The 23,989-nt window shown below is 42.0% G+C and overlaps 1 protein-coding gene across 1 annotated transcript in view; it reads left to right on the top strand.

Moving 5' to 3' along the window:
* The window catches only part of KNTC1 (kinetochore associated 1), a 78,041-nt gene that overhangs the window by 35,106 nt on the left and 18,946 nt on the right, over window positions 1-23,989 (top strand). The window contains exons 36-50 of the mRNA XM_007938135.2: window positions 423-561; window positions 1,131-1,187; window positions 1,855-2,018; window positions 3,732-3,836; window positions 8,370-8,498; window positions 9,032-9,148; window positions 10,846-10,955; window positions 11,628-11,835; window positions 14,399-14,488; window positions 16,724-16,895; window positions 18,480-18,538; window positions 18,678-18,894; window positions 22,364-22,437; window positions 22,692-22,902; window positions 23,016-23,125. Coding sequence (XP_007936326.1) covers window positions 423-561; window positions 1,131-1,187; window positions 1,855-2,018; window positions 3,732-3,836; window positions 8,370-8,498; window positions 9,032-9,148; window positions 10,846-10,955; window positions 11,628-11,835; window positions 14,399-14,488; window positions 16,724-16,895; window positions 18,480-18,538; window positions 18,678-18,894; window positions 22,364-22,437; window positions 22,692-22,902; window positions 23,016-23,125 — 1,962 coding nt within the window. The remainder of the gene's footprint in view (window positions 1-422; window positions 562-1,130; window positions 1,188-1,854; window positions 2,019-3,731; window positions 3,837-8,369; window positions 8,499-9,031; window positions 9,149-10,845; window positions 10,956-11,627; window positions 11,836-14,398; window positions 14,489-16,723; window positions 16,896-18,479; window positions 18,539-18,677; window positions 18,895-22,363; window positions 22,438-22,691; window positions 22,903-23,015; window positions 23,126-23,989) is intronic.

Below are 23,989 nucleotides of genomic sequence, written 5' to 3'. Positions count from 1 at the left end.
ATCAGAACTCTAAGCACCTGAGAGAGAGTGGGCACCTCCCAGAACACTGTTTTGTGCCACTCCCAACAGAAATACTCCAGGTGGACAACTTCAGCAATCAGGAGCTCCTCAGTTGCTCATAGAAAATCCCACCTTGGAGTTTACAAAGACTTATGGGTAGAAAAGCCACACTAAATAATTTACTACACCACACTCTTGTAACATTGGACCTCCAGCAAGGGCTCACTGCACCTGGTTCTTAACTTAGGGTAGCAGTTTAATTTAAAAAGGTGTTATTATAAGCTTTAATCCAGAAGAAACCAACGACATAGTTGTAGTTGACCATCAGAACTGCGTTTGGCCTGGTGTGGTTCAGCAAGGTGAGGACGGTGCCCCTCAGCACTGTGCTGACTTGTGTCTTTTCTCTGTGACTTGGTATGTAGACTGCTTTTGGAACACACAGAGATCCCTATGAGGAGTGGTCTTACAGCGACTTCTTCAATGAAGATGGAATTGTCCTTGAGTCACAGATGGTGCTGCCTGTTGTTTATGAACTGATTTCTTCCCTGATGCCTCTAACTGGTAAGTGTCATTGGTGGTGTTATTTTGCATGTATTTCTGCCATGTGGAAGTTTAACATGTAGAGGCCTGGCACTGGAACTGCGTGTGATGATAGGGATGAATATCCCAGGGGTAATGTTGAGCAAAAGCAGCCAGACACACGAGAATGTGTGCTGGCCCGTGCCATTTACAGAAAGTCTACACACAGGCTAAACTAAGCTGTGCTGCTAGAAGGCAGGGGGGTTACCTGGAGGGTAGGAGGCAGGTGAAGACTGGAGGGGCGGGAGGGGGGCTTCTGAGGTCATGGTCATACTCTCTCCCTTGCCCTGGATGCTGCTACTTGGGTACATTCAGCTTGTGAAAATTTACCACATTGTACGTTTCTCTGGGCATTTTTCCTTCTGTGTATTTTACTTGGTGTCCCTGGGTGGTGCAAAAGGATTAATGAGCTTGGCTGAAAATACTTTCTTTTAAAGGAGTGGTTTACCTAACAACATTCTTACATGATAGCACAGTATTTAAATACCTCTGCATGTATATGCTTTCTAAGAGAGTTCTTTGGTGTTACATAATTTTATTTTCTCTTGTAGAAAGCAAGCGACACCCCTTGGATTCTGCAAGTTTGCCATACTGCTCATCCAGTGAAGGTATTCAGCATGAGACATGTACAGCACCGTGTTCAGATTTTGTAAATATGCAAATATGGAAATTCCCTGAAATTGTGAATAGGAATCTGACCTAATGCCCCTGCTGTAATACTCAGTGTGTTGTTATTCTTCCAGAGGGTCAGGAGGCGGTGTCCTTTGGTTTCTAGTGTTCCCATTTGTGGACCTTTTCACAAATTGTGGTTTTTCAAATGGGAACATGATTTCATCAGCCATTTATTGAAGGGAGCCCCTGGGTGGTACACATGGTTGAACACTTGACTGCTAACTGAAAGGTTGGTGGTTCAAACCCATCCGGAGGCACCTGGGAACACAGGCCTGGCGATCGGCTTCCACAGAGTCACAGCCTTGCAAACCCCACGGCGCACAGTGCTCCTCTGTACACAGGGTCTCCTGGAGTTAGAGTCTGCTCAACAGCACCTAGTAGTGATTGAAGCGTCTCAGTTACAATAAGCAAAGTGCAGTAAATGTACCTGATTATCTTGATTCAAATCAAGCCTTATATTAACTCACATTGATAACAGATCCTCAGATGACTACCTGCATTGACAATGTACGCTATCCCTGAAAACAATTTCTAGTAATATTTCTTCATTAAAAAAAAAAATCTCAAAATACTTTCACTCGGTGTCCTTTGATCATTTCCCAGGAGATTGCCTCATTCTGCCAATCATAAACTCCATCTCTGCCCTGCTTCAGAGCCTTCAGGAATCCAGCCAATGGGAGCTGGCTCTCCGATTCGTCATCAGTTCGTTTGGCACCTGTCTGCAGCACTCAGTGTCAAACTTCATGAATGACAGTTTGAGTGAAAAGGTATAGTTGTGAAAACAGACACTTTGACTTTGAACAAATACTGATACAAAATAATTGCCAAACTAAGCAATTTGGAGTCTACCTTTTCATATCTGGGCTGTGTATCAAGAGATTGAGGATTTGTCAGACTTAACAGATCTTTGTGGGCGTCTCCTAAGATTCAGGTGAGGTCCAGGGTGTTTGCACACATTTTCATTCTCAGATCTTTACAAGCACCTGTGAGTCTCCATTTTCCCAATGAGGAGACTTAGATTCAGGGAGGTAAAATAAGTTACCCAAAGCTTCAAGTTGTAAGTGGTAGAGCTGAAATATTAAGTTAGGTCTTAATAGCAGTGCAATTTTGAGTATACCACATTAGGTCAAATATATATATATGTCTGCTTTTTGTTTCATTGTAGCACAAAGTACTATCGTTATTTTCTGAATTGACAGAATCATTTAAAAGCCTCTAGCGGTAGCATAGTGGCTAAGACACGTGCCTGCTAACCAGACGGCTGGCGGTTCAAACCCACCAGCCACTCCTCGGAAGGAAGGTTGGGCAATCCTACTTCCATAGTGATACTGCCTCGGAAACCCAAGGAGGGGTCGCTATGAGTCGGGGCCGACTCGACGGCACATAACAACACCAACAGTGGATAAGGAGGAGCTCTGGTGGCGTAGTGCCTAAGGCACTTGACTGCTAACCAGAAGGTTGGTGGTTCCAACCCACCAGCCACTCCTTGGAAGGAAGGTTGGGCAATCTGCTTCTGTAGCAGTAACCTCGGAGACCCAAAGAGGGTCGCTATGAGACGGATGTGACTTCATGGCAGTGGTTGCATTGCGTTAGTGGATAGGGCGTTTGGATGCTATCCTGAAGGTTAGGTGGTTCAAACCAACCAGCTGCTCTGTGGGAAGAAGATGAGTCAGTCTGTTTCCATAAAGATTTACAGCCTTGGAGACGCAGTAGGGGTTGCTATGAGTCGGAATTGACTCCATGGCAGTGGGTTTCCTTTTTTTTTCCTTTGGAAGTAAACCAAAAATATCTCCTGAAGTCTTCTTCGAATCAAACGGTAGTTTAGCTTAACTTGTGAAACTATTCGCCCTGAGCGTTGTGCTTTTTTAAGATCTCTGTGTGTGGGATCACATGGACAGCAGCAGCTTGAAGGATGAGACGGGCCTTAAGGGCAGTGAGTTGGTGTTAATGAGGGAAGAACTGCTCCGAAAAGGAGGGTGACAGCGGTTGCACAGTTCAAAGGTCATCGCTGTCACTGAACTGTACGTGGAGAAATTATTGAATCGACGCGCGTTGTTCTGGGTACACTCTCAACACAACAAAAGTAAAGTACAAGAAAAAGGCTTTAGAAGACAAGCTACCCTGTGTCTTAGGAAGAAGCTGGGCTGCTGGGGGTTGCGTTCATTTCTATTCCTCTTGATGTTTATTAAACTGTTTTAAATCCAGTTTATCGAGGTACAAATTTTGGACATAAAATGCACATTTTAAGTGTCCCCACCGATGTAGACATCTTGTTATCACCTCCAAAACAGAGTTTAAAAGGTTCCTTTCTGCCGCTTCCCAGTCACTGTTTCCCCGTCTTCACTTTCTGTCACTGCAGATTAATACCAGTCCTTTTAACTTAGAGTGAGGCATTTTTAAATTTCCTTAATATGTAAGAAATGTTTTCAAATGACACAGAAAAATGGACCTAAAGATGCTTTTTTTTTTTTTTTAAACAGTTGTTTGGAGAAACCGCACTGGTTAAATCCCGGAGTGTTGTTGCAGAATTGAAAGAAAAAGCTGTTATGTTTATCAGGGGAAATGCTGCAACTCTGTTACACAAAGTGAGTATTTGGTCTTGGTGAATTGTCTTTGACCTGTCAACGGTGCATCCGATCATTCAAGCAGTGATGTTCTGTTCAAGAACTTTAAGAATCTGTGTACTAAATTGCTAATCGTTGTTTATGTCCTTTCATTAGGGTAGTTGATTAATTCTGTTGAAGAACTAATGGTAATCAACCTTTTCTACTTCCATCCCCTGATTTTTTTTTTTTTTTTTTTTTTTAATTTTTTTATTAAAGCATTCCAGTGATCCTAGCTGTTATATATATATATTGTGAATATGAATTCATGATGTGAAAATATATATATATATTTTTTTTAGGATTTGGGTGAAGATTTAGAGTAAATTCACTTTTCATACAGCAGTTCACATATACTTTGTCTCATGTCATTGACCAAAATTTACAATGCAGCAGCTCCCCTCCCACTTCCTCCCCATATGTAATATATTTTTATTCCAGGATTTCTAATCCAAAAATCCTACTTTTCCTATAGTTTAAAATTTTAAAGAGATTCTAATAGACTTTTAAGGAGCTCTGAGAGCACAATAGTGGAGCACACGGCTTCTAACTGAAAGGCTGGCGGTTCAAAGCCAGCATTGGCCCCCCAGGGGAAAAGACGTGGCAGTCTTTTCCTGTAAAGATTACCACCCAGGAAGCCCTGTGGGGCAGTTCTACTCTGTCACATGGAGTCACTATGAGCTGGGTTCACTCAGTGGCACCCAAAACAGGACGGTAGACTTTCGATGCATTGGGCAGTTTAGTTGCCATTTGTCAGCCTTTTTTTTTAATTTAGAAATAATTTCAAAGTTTCAGAGAATTTGTTAGACTAGCAAAAAAATTGTTGTTCCCCCTTTGCCGAGGTTCATGATGGCATTATCATTTACTGCCTTACGCTTTTCCTTTCTCTCTCTGTCTCTCTCAGTCATTTGATATTCTGTTATTGTTTTCTGACCATTTAGAGTAACATACACTTTGGCTCTTTACCCCGAGTGTTTCAGTATTCATTCCCTAAGGGTAAGAATATTGTGTTATATAACCACAGTACAGGCTTCAGCTTCATAAATGTAACAATGATACAAAACTTACATTAATTTGCTATGCATATTCCAATTTTATCTGCTGACTGGATAATGTCTTTTATAGCATACTTTCCCTTCCAGTACAAGATACGGTCTGAGGATTGTGTAATGCAGGGGTCAACCAACCAGCCAGCCACTAGTTTTTGTAAATAAAGTTTTATTGGCATACAGTCGCAACCATTCATTTATGTATTGTCTATGATTACTTTCACACTACAAAGACAAAGATGGGTACTTGTGACAGAAAATATATGGCCTACAAGTCTAAAATATCATTATTTAGCTGCTTAAGAAAAAGTCTGTTGACCTGTGAAGCATCTCTGTAGTCTCTTTAGATCTAGGACCAGCTTTCACTATGCACAGTGAAAAATGATGTCAGTGCCTGGTGATAGCATTCTGCATCTCTCCTTATAGTTTTCTAGATCTTGTCTCTTTTCCTCTGCTCCATAGGAAATTTTTAGCACTATGTGCAGATTTTCTAGAATTTTCTTCCAACTTCTTTTTGTATTTTCAGTGTCTAGAGAATACTGACTTTAACTACGATTCCACATTTTGTCCTTGGATACTCGTGCACATCAGAAGATGTTATTAATCATGAGTCTTGCATCAAACAGATCACTGCTCTATTCTTATTTCAGTTATTGCTAAGCCCCAGATGTTAAGTTTATTCATTCACCAATAACTTTTGAGCATCTATTGTATGTCAGATATTGTTTTTAGCCCTTAGCATGTAGCAGTGAACAGGACAAAAATGCTTTTTTTCCATGGACTTTGCATTCTAAAATAAACAAGAACATAAATCAATAAATAATATCGCACACGTAGTGATAGGTGCTGTGAAGAAAAATAAAACAGGATGAGAAAATACAGAAATTGGTGCAGATAGAAAGAAGGCTATTTTAGACGAGGTGTTCAAAGATGGTGTCCCTGAGGAGATGGCCTGTGAGCAGGGTCCTGAGTGACTGAAGGGATGACAGTGGAAATCTGAGGAAAGAACCTTCCAGATGCGAGGAACCCCAGGAGCCAAGGCCCTGACCAGACGTGTCCTTGTCAAGAAGACCCGCCTGGCTGGAGGACATGGAGTGAGAGGGAGAGTGGTAGGAGGTAACAGTCAGAGATAGGTGAGGCCTGGATCCTGCCAGGGCCTCATAGGCCAAGGTGACTTGATCCTAAAGGTAGTGAGAAATCACTGGAGGATTTTGAGCAAAGAGTGATTGACTTGTTTAAAAGATCACTCCAGAACTGTGTGGAAATGGACACTAGCCCTTCAGGAGTGAAAGAAGAGAGGCCAGTTGGGAGGAGAACCCGGGAGAGTCTGGTGTCCTGGAGTTTAGTGCAGAGAGTGTGACAAAGGAGCGATCAAGTATGTAGCAAAAACACTGGTAGTTCCAGGAAGGTGAGGACTGAAAAATGACCGTTGAGTTTGGCCAGGGGGTCATTCCTGACTCTCAGAACAGTCTGGGTTGTGGGAGAACCTGTTTGGACTGCGAACAAGAGACACTACAGGATGAGAGTATTTTGCAGCCCAGGCTTTATTGCACTTTGCAAATGGTATGTCTTTTACAAATTAAAGGTTTGCAGCAGCCCTCCATCGAGCAAGTCTGTCGGTGGCGTTTTTCCAACAACATGTGCTTACTTTGTGTCTCTGTGTCCCATTTTGGTCACGCTCACAATAATTCAGACCTTTTCATTATGCCATTGCATACTTAATAGACTGCAGTATAGTATAAGCATAACTTACATGCACTGAGAAACCAAAAAATTTGTGTGACTCGCTTTATTGCAATAGTTGCTTTACTGCAGTGGTCTCAAATGGAACCTGCACTATCTTTGAGGTATGCCTGTGCTTTAAAGGGGAACAGGCTAGTAACAGAAGATGTTCAGAGATTTTGTTTTAAAGATGGGAGATACAGTATTGAATCAACATAAAACCAAAAGAAAAAAAAAAACTATTGCTATCAAGTTAATTCTGACTCATGGTGACCCCATGTGTTACAGAGCAGAGCTAACTAAGCTCCATAGGGTTTTCTTGGCTCTAATTTTATGGAAGCAGATAACCAGGCTTTTCTTCCATGCTGCTGATGCTGGGATTGAACCACCAACCTTGTGGTACAAACACACAACGGTTTGTCAAGCACAAACCGTTTGCACTACCCAGAGATCTTGAACCTCCGGAGTTGGGGGGGAATTTACCAAGAGTGAGAGAGGGCTTTGCAGGAGTAAAATCTTGGAGTAGATGAGAGAGGGTGGGATCCAACGAGCAGGTAGAAGTGTTGGCCTTAGTGAGGCAAGGCCAGTTGATTGTGACAGGAGGGAAAGCAGAGCATCTGAGGTCAGGTGCAGGTGGCCTGCTGGACTTGGTGGTGGGAGGAAGAGGGAGCTGTCTTCTGGTTGATTTCTCAGTGATGTAAAAAGTGAGGTCATTAGCTCAGAGTGAGGAGGGGGAGGAGGATGTTGCAGATTTGAAGAGAAGGGGTGAAGTAGACACGCGGGCGAGAAGACAATAAGGGTTCTGTGCCCTATAGAACTTTTAGAGTCGCTATCCTTCAATTTATGATAACAATAATGTCACACAAACAGACCTTAAACCAACAACATCCTCTGAAGTCTTAAAACCAAACAATAGTTTAGCTTAAATAGTTACTAAAATAAGTAAAAGTTCTGCTTTGAGCATTGCACTCTTGTAAAGTACCATCCGTATGGGACCAAACTGACAACAGCAACTGGAAAGGTTAGTGGGACCCTTAGAGGCCAGTGAGTTCGTGCTCATTGGGGAATCACAACTCAGAAAAGGTGCTTGATTGCACAGCTCCGAGAATGGAATCACCGAATGGTGTGTGGAGAAACAGTTGACTTGATGTGTGTTCTGCTATGTATGTTCTCAACAGCAACACAAGCAAAATAAATAAAAACGATACAAGTCAGAGCTATGTTACTGGACATCATATTCCATGCAATGCTGGTTCATTCATAGTGTTTTGTCTGAGTTTCCTAGTGCTGCTATAACAAGGTGGCTTTCACGAACAGAAATTTATTCTCTGACTGTTTAGAAAGTTAGAAGCCCGAATTCAGGGCACCAACTCTAGGGGCAGTCTCTGTCGGCTCTGGTGGAAGGTCCTTGTCTCTTTTCCGCTTCTGTCCCCCGGTTTCTGAGAGTCTTCTTGTGGCATCTTTCTTCCCCTCTGTGTGTTTCTGCTTCCTTCTCTGTGCTTGATCTGCTCTTGTACGTCTCAGAGAGGACTGGCTTAAGACACACCCTGTGCCGATATGGCTCATTAACACAAAGAAGAGAGTCCTGTTCCCAGCCTTATCACATGCATTGGATCGGTTTAGGGTTTGTAACATCACTCAGTCCGCAGCAGGTCTATAATTAAGTGTAGTGACGACTAGCCCTCTAGGTACTCAACGCGGTTTGGATTGTGGAGAATTTACTTCTAGTGCTTCACTCCTGTAGGTGTTCAACTGTCGGCTGGTGGATCTGGACTTGGCACTGGGTTACTGCACTCTCTTACCCCAGAAGGAAGTGTTTGAAAACCTCTGGAAGCTCGTAGACAAAGCGTGGCAGAATTATGACAAGATTCTGGTATGACCAAAGGAAGCGTGCCTTCAGTTCTTGAGGAGGAAATGTGGAAGGTTTGGGGGAAGAAATGAATTGCTTTGCCATTAGGTTTTTAGGATTTAATATATTTCTACTAGCTTTTCCCTGACTAGTGACATTGTGGTGAACATACATGTATGTCGTAAGCTTTGCTCCCCCAAAGAGTTACTGATGCTTTTTCTTTTAAAAAATCTGTGTGTGCAAAGCCATAAAACCTGAGTCATATGCACACTCATGTATTTTAAAGTTTGCCTTTCGTGGGAGGTTTGTTTGCAGGATAATTAAAACTTGGCCTTTTCTTATGAAGGACAGCCAGATTGTAGGTATGGCCTCATATGAAAAGCCAGATTACCTAACGATTGTGTAAGAGTAATGACTGTGTGTGAAGCAAAGCGTAAGGGGCCACACTTTTATCACAAAGAAAGGTTATGATTTTTATTGTTGGGTTTCATCTAAAAGGTATTAGAAGACCTTGCAACTGAATTTTAATTCTATCTTAATGATTTTTTAATTCTTAGGCAATATCTCTGGTGGGCTCTCAGCTGGCCAGGCTCTACCAGGAAAGAGAAATGGAGCTTAAGTTCTGTGAACTCAGCACCGATGCCCAGTGGGGTGTCCGTCTCGGCAAACTTGGGGTGAGTATCCTCTGAGCTGCTATGAGGTTTCATCAATTCCACTGCCTATCCAATGGAAAAATTTAAAACAGACCTCATTTTCCTTTACTTCGGAGAGAGCATGTAGCCATATGCTGACTCATAAATTGTGGCTGGATGACCTATACACCTGGTACTTTCACAAAAAAAGGGCCTTGTTTCCCTCTTTGTGTATTTTTAAGGAAATAAAAAGACACTTGACATTTTCGTCTGCGTAGCTTTCTCACACTCACACAGACACACACACACACGTAACTTGTTAGTTGCCACTGAGTTGGCTCAGACTCATGTTGACCCCATGTCCCACAGCACAAAGCGTTGCCTCGCCCGATACTGTCTTTGTGACTGTTGGTGTGTTTGAGGCCGTTGTTGCAGACACTATGTACTTGGAGAGTTTTCCGACTCGGAGGCTTATCCTCCAGCACTGGCGCAGACAGTGTTGTGTCGTGGTCCACAGGGTTTTCATTGGCTGATGGGCTCCTCTCGGGGAGTTGATCACCAGGCCTCTCTGCCTAGTCTTCATCGGGACCCTCCCCTGAAACCCATTTGAGAAGGTTTGTGCTATTTGTTCAGACTTTATTTTTTTTTCTGCCATGGGTGACCCTGCTGGTATTTTAATGATCTCCAGTATCATAGCAACACACAAGTTACCACCCTAGGAGAAGCTGCATACACATGTATGGAGGAACTGACATTTATTCGACTTCAGGCCTAGCCTTTAGTCTCATACTTTTGTTTTCTGCTGCTGTTATTTGCTCAAAGATAGTATTAAAACATTCAGACAGGTATTCCAAACTTTAAAAACTCCAATTATAGAAAAGAAAAGGGAGTGGTCCTTACTTTTTACTTTAAAAAAAACAACAACTCTGTTTTCTTTAGCTCTTACCTATCATCAGTGTAAAAATTGAATATAACCATTGCAGAATTTCAACAATGGTGTATGTTGTGAAGCCTGGTTCCTATGTAGTCACAGGACTGATGTCCCTCTGTCACTAACAGTCAGACTTTACAGATGAAGAGGCAAGGGTTAAGCATGGGTAAGAGGGAATTTTTGACCCACAGTGAAATATTCCTGAAATCTCAGAATGTTGGTTGAGTTGGATCGTGTGATAAGATTACAGTTGGATTGAAAAAGCAAAAAACCAGACCCATGGCTGCTGAGTTGATTCTGACTCATAGTGACCCAACAAGACAGTGTAGAAGTGTCCCATAGGATTTTGTTGTTGTTGTTGTTATGTGCCGTCGAGTCAGCCCCGACTCATAGCGACCCCTCCTTGGGTTTCCGAGGCAGTATCACTACGGAAGTAGGATTGCCCAACCTTCCTTCCGAGGAGTGGCTGGTGAGTTTGAACCGCCAGCCTTCTGCTTAGCAGTCAAGTGCTTTAGCCACTATGCTACCAGAGCTCTAGGCTATAAATATTTACGGAAGCAGACTGCTACATCTTTCTCCCGCGGAGCAGCTCTCTGTTTCAAATCACTGACCTTTCGGTTCACAGCTGAGTGCTTTAACCACTGTGCTACCATGCTCCTATAAAAGTTGGATGAGCTATAGAAAAATGTTATTTATTTAAAAGAAGGAGTATAATAAAAGACATGTCACAATAGTCCCTTTATTCTCTCACATTTCAGTGTAATACATTATTTGTGGGTTGTTTTTTTTTTTTTTCCTCCATTTCTAGATTTCTTTTCAGCCAGCTTTCAGACAACATTTTCTAACCAAGAAAGACCTCATTAAAGCTCTTGTGGAGAATATAGATATGGACACAAGCCTCATTCTGGAGTATTGCAGGTAATTCTTGAAACTTTAGTGGTGTTTTTATTACTAGCTTAACAAACTGGTAATCCTCACAGCAACAACACTGTCATATACATAATTATCACACATGGCCCATAGGCACTGGTATTTTCTTTGGGTCACCTCTAAACTGAGTAAGTCCAAAGCCTTTTTAACTCTTTTATGATGTCACTTTTTTAATTTACTGCTTCTTGTTTTCCGAACCTGCTGTATTATAAGCCTCAGCTAGGGTACTTGATTAAAAATATATATTCCTGGGCCCCTTCCTGGCAGTTCATTTAAATGCCCTTGAGAATACCAGAGAATGGCTTTAAAAGGGTATGTTTCAAGCTTTCCTTTCTATCGTCAATAGTTGCTGCCATGGATATCAGTGTATCCTTGTGTACTTCTGTGAAATTCCTGAATGTAGAATTTCTGCAGCAAAGAACACAAGTATTTAATATTTTATTACAAATTTCTCTCCATTTTCCTGCCAGTTTATACATCTTTCAAGAATAAGATCTGATTTTCAAAAGGTAGTAAGTAGCTGGGATGACAGCAGGTCATGAGGGTGGACAAGGCGAGGTAGAATTTCAGAATTTCAGACTCGTGCCTAGGTTCTTGGTGGGGTGCTCTGTTGAGGGGCGTGCGTGTGGGGTGATGTGTGTGACTAGAAGCTCCCTGCAGTACATTCCAGCTGGACTGTGACGCAGCCCTTCAGCTGTTCATCGAGACGCTGCTGCACCACACTGACACAAGCCACGGCCAAGGAGCGGCAGCTGCGGAGTTTGCAAGGGAGCAGCACCCCAAGCTCCTGGCCAAAGCTGTGGAGATGGTCCCGTTACTGACGAGCACGAAAGATTTGGTCATCAGCCTCAGTGGAATCCTGCACAAAGTAGGTGAATGGTAAATGAAGAGGCCAGTCATCGTACATATCCCTCCCGTGCTCAGTCAACAGATGCGTGTGCTCACATACTGAAAATTTAAGTCTTATATTTTTTATAAACATTAATTTTGAAATAATTTTAGATTTCTTTATTGTTAACACAACCATTTTCCTTTCTTGCTTTTTTCTCCCCCCAAAAATGAAAATAGCCCCCCCCCCTTTTTCCCCCTGGATATTTGGAAATAGAATCCATCCATTCTTTGAAACATGATCAAACTAGAAGAAAAGGTGTAAATAAGAAAGTGTAAATTTCCAGTGACCCCGTTCCCCAGAGATAGAAACGTCAGTAATGTGGTGGAGATCCTACAGCACATGTGCTCCCCGGTGGATGTTATGACAGGACAACACACGCACCCGCCTTGTTTGTGCCAGCTGCATCTCTGTCCCACTGCGTGCGGGAAGAAATGTCCTGTATTTAACCAGCTCTTGTGGACGGGCACTAACATTGTTTGTAAACTTTATTATAAATTACTATTTCACTGCGAATTTTTAGAGTGAACATCTTTGTACATACATTCTTACACTCTTGATTGATTTTTTTCTTTTAAGAGAACTTCTGAGAATTGGAATATTAGGATAAAAGCTGCTTTGGCTGTAGATGACGATGGGCAGAAGATTAATTAGCAATACAGCTTTCATTGTTAGTACACGTAGGTCTTCCTCATATTTCTTGTCTGTGTGATAGCCCTTTATAAGGATGAAGTGTTTAACTGGTCCTTTGGTGGCTGATGGCTTCCAACTCTTAAATATTACAAATGGTTGTTGTAAATAATATAATAAGGTGATCAGAAATGCTTTGGTTTTATATTCTGCCTGTCATTCAGCCATAAATCACAGACTTGCCCAGAGTTTCCAGGCACTGTAGGTCGTCTTCCCATTTTGTGCAGTGTTGTTAGGCATGTAACTCTGGTTGGCATAAAAGTGGAAAAAGGTAATGGTGCGTGGGCAGAAGTAAAGAACAACGTGAATAAAAATAGCCCCCGTTTTTTTTTTCCCTTGGATTTTTGGAAACAGGATCCATCCATTCTTTGAAACATTATCAAACTAGAGAGAAAGGTGTAAATGAAAAAGTGCCTCTTTTCCTTTTGTGAGTGTGTATAAGCACCACTCAGTTCATCCTTGTATTGTAATGTATGGCCAGAGCTAGAAGGAAAACCTTCGAGGGACTTTCTGCTCGGAAGCCCACAATTTCAGCTACACCGTTCAAGGAAAAGTCAGTTCCTTCCTTTTCTCGTTTTCCCCTTATAAATGGAAGAAATAGAATCTTAAGGAAAATCTTATAAAACTTAAACTCTTGTCATGCCTGTTATCTCCAGGTTTGTAGTACCTTGAAAAGGAACCCTGATGGTGCTATATAGTAAAACACTTAGCCGCTAACTGATAGGTTGGCAGTTCAAACCCACCGGTGGCTCCGTGGGAGCAAAGACCTGGAAGTCTGTTTTTGTGAGGGTTGCAGCCTTGGAAACTGCATGGGGCAGTTCTGCTTTGCCCTCCAGGGAGGCTGTGAGTCAGAATCGACTCAGCGTCAGTGGGTTTGGTTTGGGCTTCGCTTCTGTAAAGATTACAGCCTTGGAAACCCTGCGGGGCGGCTCCACGCTGTCCTGTATGGTCGCTTTGAGTTGGAATCTACTCAGCAACAGACAACAGAAGTACCCTGAGCGTCATTCTTTATTAAAACAATATTGCCTAGTTTAGCACTTTTATATACCCTTTGAGAAATTTTTATGCATTATTATCCTGATAGAACTAATTTTTTCTTTTTAATTTTTATCATGATTTAGGTGAAAGTTTACAGAGCAAATTCATTTTCCATACAGCAGTTTATATACATTTTTTGTCTCATGACATCGACTGCAATTCCCCACAGTGTAACAGCTCTCTTCCCACTTCCTCCCTATAGTTACCTCTTCCTGTGTCCTTCCCTCCCATGCACTCCCACCTCCTGAACTATCACCCTGTGCATACACTGCCCTTCTGTTCTCCCATGATTGATTGCTCCAAGTAGTATATCTACCTGATATAAATGTTTAGCCCATATGCCTGTCTTTTATTTGGCTGGAAGCCACAGGAGTGAGTTCAATTCCAGACCTGAAGAGCAGCTAGGGGCCATAGTCCCAGGGGTCTCACCAGGCACTATCACACCAGTAAATCTGTTCTTCTTTTTTTTTTTAAAAATGATTTGGGGTTTTGTTCTGCATCGTTCTCCCACCCTCTCCAGGATCTCCTGCACCAGCCCCCCTCTAAGTGGTTGACAGTGGTAGCCAGGCACCATCTAGGTCTTCATCATCATATAGGCTGAGAATCACATGGTCTACCAGTTCCTTGGACTAATTGTATCCTGATAGAACTAATTTTAGAAGTGAGAAAATTTTAGTTCATTTTTTAAAAACTGTCTTCTCACGGTGCATTGAGATCTGATATTTATAATCCGTACTAATGAACATACTAAGTAAAACCACAGACATCATGGAAATGTCTTCTCAAGTTTTGAAATATCTTTGTCTTTGTACAGTTGGATCCCTATGACTATGAAATGATTGAAGTTGTCCTGAAAGTTATAGAAAGAGCTGACGAGAAGATAACCAACATTAATATTAATCAGGTATAAAAGATGTATTAAAAATTAAGGAACCGTCTTTATGTTCTTATTTGTATCATAAGTGTTAGTTACCAGTGTCTTTCTGTACCATCCTTTGAGCTCCCTTCAGGATCCACACTTTACTCTCGGTCCCTTTTCTTTAACAAGGATGCATGAGTGAAAGGATATCCATGTTTGTATCATTTATGATAATTCCGATTTTACTGTATAGGCATGATTTAAATTTGCTTCCAGGAGTGTGGTGTCATTAAAGGACTGATTTGTAGGAATTAAGGCAAAACTATCTGCCTTTGGGCCAAAAATGAAAAGAGGAAAAAAAAGATTTGTGGGGGGCAGAGTGAGATGCTACTTTGTTTGCTAAAGAGCAGGTCCAGAACTCACTCAGTGCTGTCTCAGTATTTTCAGTAACTTCTTAGTCATTTCTGAATATTAGAGGAGCTTTTATATCCATTTCTTACTATATTTTAAAAATTAGAAGAAAATGGGTGAGGTGTGTACAACTTGACCAAGGCTAAGGCTGAGACTAAGAAGTGCATCAAAGTAATGGACATTATTGGTAAATGGCATATTATAAACGTTTCTGGAATAGCAGCAGTAATAACCAAAAAATTCATGGGTGGTTGAATAGGTAGATAAGTATGCATATATGTATATAGGAAAATACATATGTGCGTATATTTGTGTGTGTATCATGTTGTCAGAAGGGACCATTCCCTGGAGAAAGATGTCATACTTGGTAAGGTGGAGGGTCGACGAAAGAGGGGAAGGCCCTCAATGAGATGGATTGACCCAGTGGCTGCAGCAATGGGCTCAAATATAGCAGGGATCATGGAGCTGGCGTGGGACCGGGCTGTGTTTTTTTCTGCTGTGTATAGGGTCGCCATGAGTTGGACATGACTTGACGGCACCTAACAACAACAGGTGTATCTGTAGGAATATGCATATACATGTCTGTGTGCTGTGTATATATTCATAATAAAGCACATGGGGGCACAGTTGCCAATACTTTCCAGGTGTAACCAAACTCCTCACAGGATTGTTGAATGGGTTTGAAGGCTTAGGACCATATCTCTTGGGACAACTTAGTCAATTAGCACAACACAGTCCGTGAAATTTATGTTCTACAACCTCGTTTGGTTAAGTAGAGTCTGGGATCTTAAAAGTCTTAAAAGCTTGTAAATGACCGTTTATGATACAGCTATTGGTCTTTACTCCTCTGTAGCAAAAGGGAAAGTAGGAAACCAAAGACTCAAAAGAAGCCAATCTACAGGACTAATTGCCTGCATGAACCCACAATGTCATCTATCCTGAGACCACAAGAAATAGATAGTGCCTAGCTATCACTACTGACCGTTCTGACCAGTGGCACAGTAAATAGTCTCAGACAGAATAAGAGAAAATTGTAGAACAAAACTCAAAATCTTTAAAAAAAAAAACAACCCTGACTTATTGGACTGGTAGATACTAGAGGAACCCCTGAGACTATTGCCCTGAGATTCCCTTTAAACTTTGAACTGAAGCCACCCTTGGAGGTCACCTTTCATTTAAGTAACAGATTGGCTCATAAAATAAATAATACCACCCGTGAGTACATACTGTACTCCTTTAAAAATAAAAAAAAATTACCTATATGAGGCCAAATGATCAACATTTTCCCTAAATTCAAGATGGGAAGGTTGGGGGTGGTGGCAGGCAGGGAAACTAGATTAATGAAAATGCAACAACCAAAATGGAAATGATGAGACTTCATGCAATATGGAAAATGTAACAAATGTCACTGGACTATGTGTATAGAAATTGTTAAATGGGAGCCTAATTTGCTGTGTAAACTTTAACAAAAACACAATAAAATATTTAAAGAAGAAAATGGATTGATTGAAAACATTAAACAAGCCCCAAAATATAAAATATAAACACAAGAGTGTTAAAGGGCCTAGAGAGTTAATTTTAGGTCTACGGCCTGTGTGTTTAAATAGAAGCAAGTGTCCTTGAGGTAGATCTTAAACTCCACCAAGAGCACAGGAAATGACCAAACTCTATGAAACATCCCACCATCAACAGGACACCGTTGATTACAGTTTGGGAGAATAAAGGGGACACAAATTAGAAAAGGTTCTGATCATTTTTTGGAAACCACACTGTCTCAGGAATGGCAACCTGTGCTGATAGAAGTAGGCAGTTTTAAAACGGTTACATTGTGGGCTACACTCACGGACAGTGCTTTTTCTTTTACTGCAGGCTTTGAGTCTTCTGAAACATTTGAAGTCGTACAGAAGGATCTCACCTCCGGTGGACCTAGAATATCAGTATATGTTGGAGCATGTGATAACCCTGCCATCATCTGCCCAAAACAGGCTACCTTTTCACTTAATATTCTTTGGCACAGCACAGAACTTCTGGAAAATTCTCTGTAAGTTCATTAACTTCTTCTTTATATATATATATATTGTGATTTGGTGAAAGTTTACAGAGCAAATTGACTTTCCATACAACAGCTCACATACACTTTGTCTCATGACGTGGACCACAATTTACCACAATGCAACAGTTCTCTTCCCACTTCCTCCCCATAGTTACTTCTTCCCTGTGTTCTTACCTCCTATGCACTCCTGCCCCCCAAGCTATCTCCCTGTGCATACACAATCCTTCTATTCTCCCATAATTGATCTCTTCAAGGAGTGTATCTACCTATTGTAAATGTTCAGCTCATGTACCTGTTTTTTGTTTGGCTGGAAGCCACAGGATTGGGTTCAATTCCAGACCTAAAGGGCAGCTAGGGGCCGTAGTCTCAGTGGTTCCACTAGGATCTATCAGAGCAGCAAACCTGGTCCTTTTTTTTTTTTTCAGTTTTGTTGCACATTGTTCTCCCACTCTATCCAGGATCTCTTACAGAGATCCCCCTCCAAGTGGTTGACAGTAGTAGCCAGGCACCATCTAGTTCTTTTGGTCTCACAGTTGTATAGGCTGAGGGTTGTGTGGTGTACCAGTCACTTGGACTAATTATTTCCATGCATCTTTGGTTTTCTTCATTCTTCTCTGCTGTTGATGAGGAGAGAGCCATTGTTGCATGTAGATGGCCTCTTGCAAGCTTTTAAGATCCCAATTGCTACTTGCCAGAGTAGGGTGTGGAACAATGCTTTTGTATAGTATGTTATGTCAATTGAGCTTGATGTCCCCTGCGACCATGGTCCTAAGCCCACAGGTCCAACTCCTCGCTCCCTCTGGGTGCTGGCCGTGACCAAGAAGTGACTGCAACCTTGCCCCTTGTCAGCTCTACTATATACCTGGGAATTCTTACAGAACATACAAATACACTTATAGAAACATAGTCTGCCAGCCCTATACATGGTCTTGGGCACACTCCCCACTGCATGGACATACCTAATAGTTCAGCTTGTCCACTCATCTATCCATCCGTATAGCCATGTTCTCCTTCACTAACAATGCAGTACTGTATGTGCAAAAGGGTTCGTTTTTGCTGCCTGTACCTCCCATGTACCTCTCTATTTCTTCCTCTTTCTCAATGCCACTGTATTGATCACTCACATTTGGTGCATTGTCCTTCCCTTCACCCAAACCAGTATTTGTCTCTACCTATCTAACAGTGTTCCCTCCTTTCCCCTACCCTCCCCCCCGGTAACCCACAAAGACAATTTCCTTCTATATATAAACATTTCCTTGACTTTTTACAATAACGGGCTAATGTAATACCTGTCGTTTTGTGATTGACTTATTTCATTCAACATAAGGTCCTCCAAGTTCATCCACGTTACACTGTGTTTTGCAGGTTCTACGTTATTCTTTAGGATTGTATAGTATTCTATTGTGTGTACCATAGTTTGGTTATCCATTCTTCTGTTGTTGGGCACCTAGGTTGTGTCCATCTTTTGCCTATTATATATAGTGCTGTTCATTAACTTATGTATTTCAGTGAGTAGTTGAACTTGTTTTTTTTCTGCTTAAGCATATCACGCTGTCCTCGTTTCCTTTCCAGCTATGGAACTCAGTGAAGAATCCTTCCCAACGTTGCTCTTAATTTCTAAATTAATGAAGGTAATTTAGGCTTAAAACTTGGCATGAACTATCTTAACTCATAATTAATTCCGACCCTGTGTAGAAAAACTATGTTGCTTTCATGTGAGACCCATAAAAGTGAACATACAAATCAACCTACCTTTTCTTCTGTTTAAAGTTTTCTTTGGATACTCTATACGTGTCGACAGCCAAACATGTTTTTGAGAAAAAACTGAAGCCAAAGCTCCTGAAGTTGTCACCAGCTAAATCCTCAACTCTGATGACCAAGGAAATAACCAAGATCACTCAAACCATTGAATCCTACTTACTGTCTATCGTGAATCCTGAGTGGGCCGTCGCTATTGCCATCAGCATTGCCCAGGACATCCCAGAAGGTATGAATTCTTCCTGTAACAGACTCAGAATGGTTGGTTGTTTTGTTTTCTATTTTGAAATAATAATTTAAAAAACTGTACTCAAGTCCTCCGGTGATGTAAACACTTAAACTCTTGGCTGCTAACCAAAAGGTTTGGGGTTTGAGTCCACCCAGAGGTGCTTTGGAAGAAAGTTCTGGTGAGCTGCTTCCAGAAGATGGGGCGTTGAAAGCCCCAGGGGCACAGTTCTGCTCTGACACACGTGAGGTCACCATGACTCCGAGTCAACTCGATGGCAGCAGAGTTCTGTATATTTCAAGAGAAGCAGCACAGTCGTGTTGAAATGGGTTTGCCTTGTGTGTTCACCTGTGGCAGCGCTGAATGGTACAGACTCGGGTGAAATAGGCGAGACTCAGCCATTTGTTCCAGGGATACAGGCTGCCTGTGGGAGTGTGAAGGGATGCGTGTTTCCTAATATCCATTCATGACACTTTGAATAATGAACCAGTGTTTCATTCTGTTGTCTCTAGGGCTGCTATGAATTGAAACCGACTTGACGGCACGTAACCCAAGGAGGGGTCGCTATGAGTCGGGTTCGACTCCACGGCATGTAACAAACAACTGCACAAATCCAGGCATTTGTTTGCCATATTTTTGGTTTTAGCAAAAGTTGAAAATAACTATTTAAAAACTGTTCATCAGTCAGAAACCAGTTTTCAAAAATAGGGTGTATTCATAGAGCTGATTTTAAAAGAGATCCAAGACTATGTAGGAGATCCTAGATAGAATGGGAGAACAATGTGGAATAAAACTCAAAATCATTAAAAAAAAAAAAGTGGGGGATCAGGTTTGGTAGTCTGATACAGCCTGGTAGAACCACTGAGACTATGGCCACTAGCTACCCGTCAGGTCTGTAATTGAACCCAATCCTGTGACTTCTAGCCAAACAAAAGATGGGCATATGAGCTGAACATTTATGTTAGATAGATACACTCCTTGGTGATATCAATTGTGGGAGAATAGAAGGGCTGTGTATGCACAGGGAGACAGCTCGGGGGGCAGGAGTACATGGAGGGAAGGACATAGGGAAGAGGTAACTATGGGGAGGAGTGGGAGGGAAGCTGTTGCATTGTGGTAAATTGTAGTCAGTGTCATGAGATAGTGTATGTGAGCTGCTTTATGGAAAGTGAATTTGCTCTGTAAGCTTTCACCCAAATCACAGTTAAAAAAAAAAAAAAAAACAAACTATAGAGATTTAAGAAATATATGAAGTGAGAATAGCACATTGTACAACAGTATACCATTTGGGCTAAATGTATGCATAAAAGCAAAACCATGGTGATAGAAATTTACACTCAGTGGGATGGCCATGATAAAAAAGCAAAATAACAAGTGTTGGTGAAGATGTGAAAAAATTGGAACCCTTGTTCATTGCTTATGGAAATGTGAAATTGTGCACCAAACAGCTTGGTGGTTCCTCAAAAAGTTAAACAGAGTTATCATATGACCTAGCAATTCTGCTCCTAGGTACATACCCAGTAGAACTGAAAATGATACTTGTCCACCTGTGTTCACTGCAGCACTATTCACGGTACCAAAAGGTAGAGCCCACCCGTGTCCATCATCCAGGAGATGATGTGTGGAGAGCAACACACATTCAAAGTACCGTAGTTGGCTGCCAGCCTTGAGCCGGGCACCGCTGCCTATTTCTTAAGGGGTCAAAATCTGACAATAAGAAATTTGGTTGCTATGCAATGTGTACTCTGCTGTTGTTTGTTCTGGCCACGACTGAACCATTCTGTGCTGATTCAAAGCCCTGCCATCATCAGATGAATAGATAAACAAAATGTGGTCTATCCATACAATAGAAAATCATTTGTCAGCTGTGAAAGACTTCTGTAAAGTGTTAAAAAACAAAGATGTCACCTTGAGGACTAAAGTGTACCTGACCCAAACCATAGTATTTTCAGTTGGCTCGTCTGCATGCGAAAGCTGGACAATGAATAAGGAAGACCGGAGAATTGATGGTTTTGAATTATGGTGCTGGCGAAGAATACTGAATATACCGTGGACTGCCAGAGAACAAATAAATCTGTCTTGGAAGAAGTGCAGCCAGAATGCTCCTTAGAAGAAAGAATGGCAGGTCTTCATCTCATGTGCTTTGGACATGTTATCAGGAGGAACCAGTCCCCGGGGAAGAGAATCATGCTTGTTCAAGTAGAAAACCAAAAACCAAACTCAACTGCCGTCAAGTTGATTCCGACTCGTAGTGACCCCGCTGGGTTTCCGAGGCGATAGATCTTCACAGAAGTAGATTGTCTGGTTTTCCTTCTGTGGAGTGGCTGGTGGGTTTGAACTGCCAACATTCTGGATAGCAGTCAAATGCTTTAAGCACTACTCCACCAGAGCTCCTAGTAAAGTAGAGGGTCAGCAAAAAAGAGGAAGACCCTCAGTGAGACGGACTGACACAGTGGCTGCAACAATGGGCGCACACAGTGATTGGGAGGGTGACCTGGGACCACAGTGTTTCATTCTGTTGTACCTGGGGTTGCTGTGGATTGGAATCAACTCGGCAACACCTAACAACGCTAGGGAGAAACAGAGTTCTGATACGTGCTGTTACATGGATGAATCTTGAAAACATTGTGCTGAATGAAATAACTCAGTCACCAAAGGAGAAATACTGTATTTTCACTTAAGTGAAATACCTGGAATGGTAATTGGATAGAGACCAAGTTACTGGCCGTTACCAGAACTGACGAAAGAGGGAAGTGGGGAAGCTTTGTTTAAGGAGTAGTTTCTGTTTGGGGTGATGAAAACTTGAGGAAATGCGTAGTGGTGATGGTTACACACTACGGTGCGCGTGATTAACGTTACTGAATTGTTCCCTGGAAAACGATTGCAGTGGCAATTGTATTTTTAAAAAATTATGATTTGGGTGAAAGTTACAGAACAAATTAATTTTCCATGCAACAGTTGATATATTCTGTTTCATGTCATGGATTGCAATCCCCCGCAAGGTAACAGCTCTCTTTCTACTTCCTCCCTGTGGTTGCTTTTTCCGTGTCCTCCCTTCCTGTGCACGCCTGCCCTCTGAGCTGTCTCCTGTGCAAATACTGTCCTTCTGATCGCCTGTGGGTGATTGTTCCCTACCTGGTGTAAATGTTCAGCTTATATATACATTGGCAAATTTTTGGTTGTATGTATTTAGCAAAATCATTTTTTTTAAATGCACATGCAGAGTATGTACACGCACACACGGAAAACTTCCAGAAGGAGTATCGGAATCCAGGGAGCAGGAAGGGTGGCGAGGAGAGGGCCTCCGTGGGCCTTTTCTCCATTGTGTCCTTCCACACTAGTGGATCATGGCATTTTTGACTCTGAGCATATATTTTTCCTGATTTAGAAATAAACTTGCTAATTCGACTAAAAATACATTGTCTTGAAAGGATTAAGAGTTGCTTATGAATCTTTTATTTACTTGTTTTAGGTTCCTTCAAAATGTCTAGTTTGAAATTCTGCCTTTATTTAGCTGAGAGATGGCTACAGAATATCCCATCTCAGGTACATCTGGACTAGAAGAGGGAGGGCCCCTTTCTTCTGGCTTTTTCCTGTCACTTGTGTTTGCTTCACACAACTTTTCATCCTGCCCTGGTGATCGGCGTTTTCAGGGTCTGTGCATGCCCGGTGGTGAGAGAGAAGGTGGAGGCTTCATGTAGAGAAAGTAGGGACGGGCCTTCATTCATCTGCATGGATTCTTAGCCTCAGCTGAGACTCAGCAAATCAAGTTTTCCTTTGGCTTGGGTTTTTCTTAAAAGGATGAAACGCGGGACAAAGCGGAGGCTTTGCTGAAGAAGCTTCACATTCAGTTCCGGCGCTCGGGCACCGAAGCTGTGCTCATCGCCCACAAGCTGAACACCGCCGAGTACTTGCGAGCGATTGGGAAGCCCGCCCACCTCATCGTCAGTCTGTACGAGCACCCCAGCATCAGTCAAAGGATCCGAGACTCGGCGGGCACAGGCTACCCCGGTGAGGCCAAACTCGTCCTTCTCACTGAGGGAATCTGGCATCACGATTGCCAGCTGTCTCATGTCCAAAATTTGCATTTTTCTTTTTCTGATTCTTTACTTTGAACATCATAGATATTCATGCGGCAGCTAGAGAAATAGCCGAAGTCAATGAACTGAACTTGGAAAAAGTCTGGGACATGTTGTTGGAGAAATGGCTGTGCCCGACAACAAAACCCGGTGAAGTAAGTACTCCCTGCCCGAGGATGTTTGCTGGGTGGGAGTCGATGCCCCTCTCAAAGGTTAAATACATCCTTTTAATTCACAGGACGGAATCTTAAGTGAATGTGTTTTATTCATCTTGACGCCTGTGCTGTATGATGAGTTTTAATGAGATTCTTTTCTTTTCCTTTTTTGTTGACTTACCAAAGAGCCATATAGAAGAACTCATGTACACCCTTTGCCTAGATTCACCAATTTTTTTTGTGGGGGGGCCTTCAGTGACATTTTATTGAAAGTTCCTGATGACAGCATTTACTTTTTCTTCTCCATGTCCTGCTCTGCGGCCTCCTTGGCCCTCTTTGCAGAGATTCACCAGTTTTTAATGTTTGCCATACTTGCGTTGTCATTCTCTGTGTAGCTAGTCCCCCACTTACAACAGGGTTCTGTTCTGATGATGCCATTGTAAGTTGGTCCTAACACAATGGAATACCTCATGTTTTTTTTGTTGCTTACATTATTATTCTAGTTTATTACCCGTTTCTTCATAAATCCTCTCTTTGTCTTTGGGGGTTGGTAGGAGAATGGTAACAGCAATTTACATGCTACAGCATTGCATGTAGTTCACATGACTGATGCTGAGATGTACCAAAAAACAGACACTTGTGAGTTGTGTCACACTCAAAAACGTGGTAAATCAGAAACCACCTGAACATACACACTCAGAATTTTTTTCCAAACCTTCATTACATCCTAAGCCTTCAAAGCCAGAAGACCTATGTTAGAAGGTGTTTGGTTATATCTGAATAATACCTGTATTTGTGGCTTCAATGAATATATGTGCCTGCACCTACATACTTGAATTTATACGTACCTAGGAGCTCTGGTAG

The sequence above is a fragment of the Orycteropus afer genome, unplaced genomic scaffold (assembly GCF_000298275.1).
Source record: "Orycteropus afer afer isolate SDZICR_OR568_19922 unplaced genomic scaffold, OryAfe1.0 scaffold00048, whole genome shotgun sequence".
Lineage (NCBI taxonomy): Eukaryota > Metazoa > Chordata > Mammalia > Tubulidentata > Orycteropodidae > Orycteropus > Orycteropus afer.
Note: the sequence above shows the minus strand (reverse complement) of the source record. Positions and strands in the feature narration are given on the sequence as shown.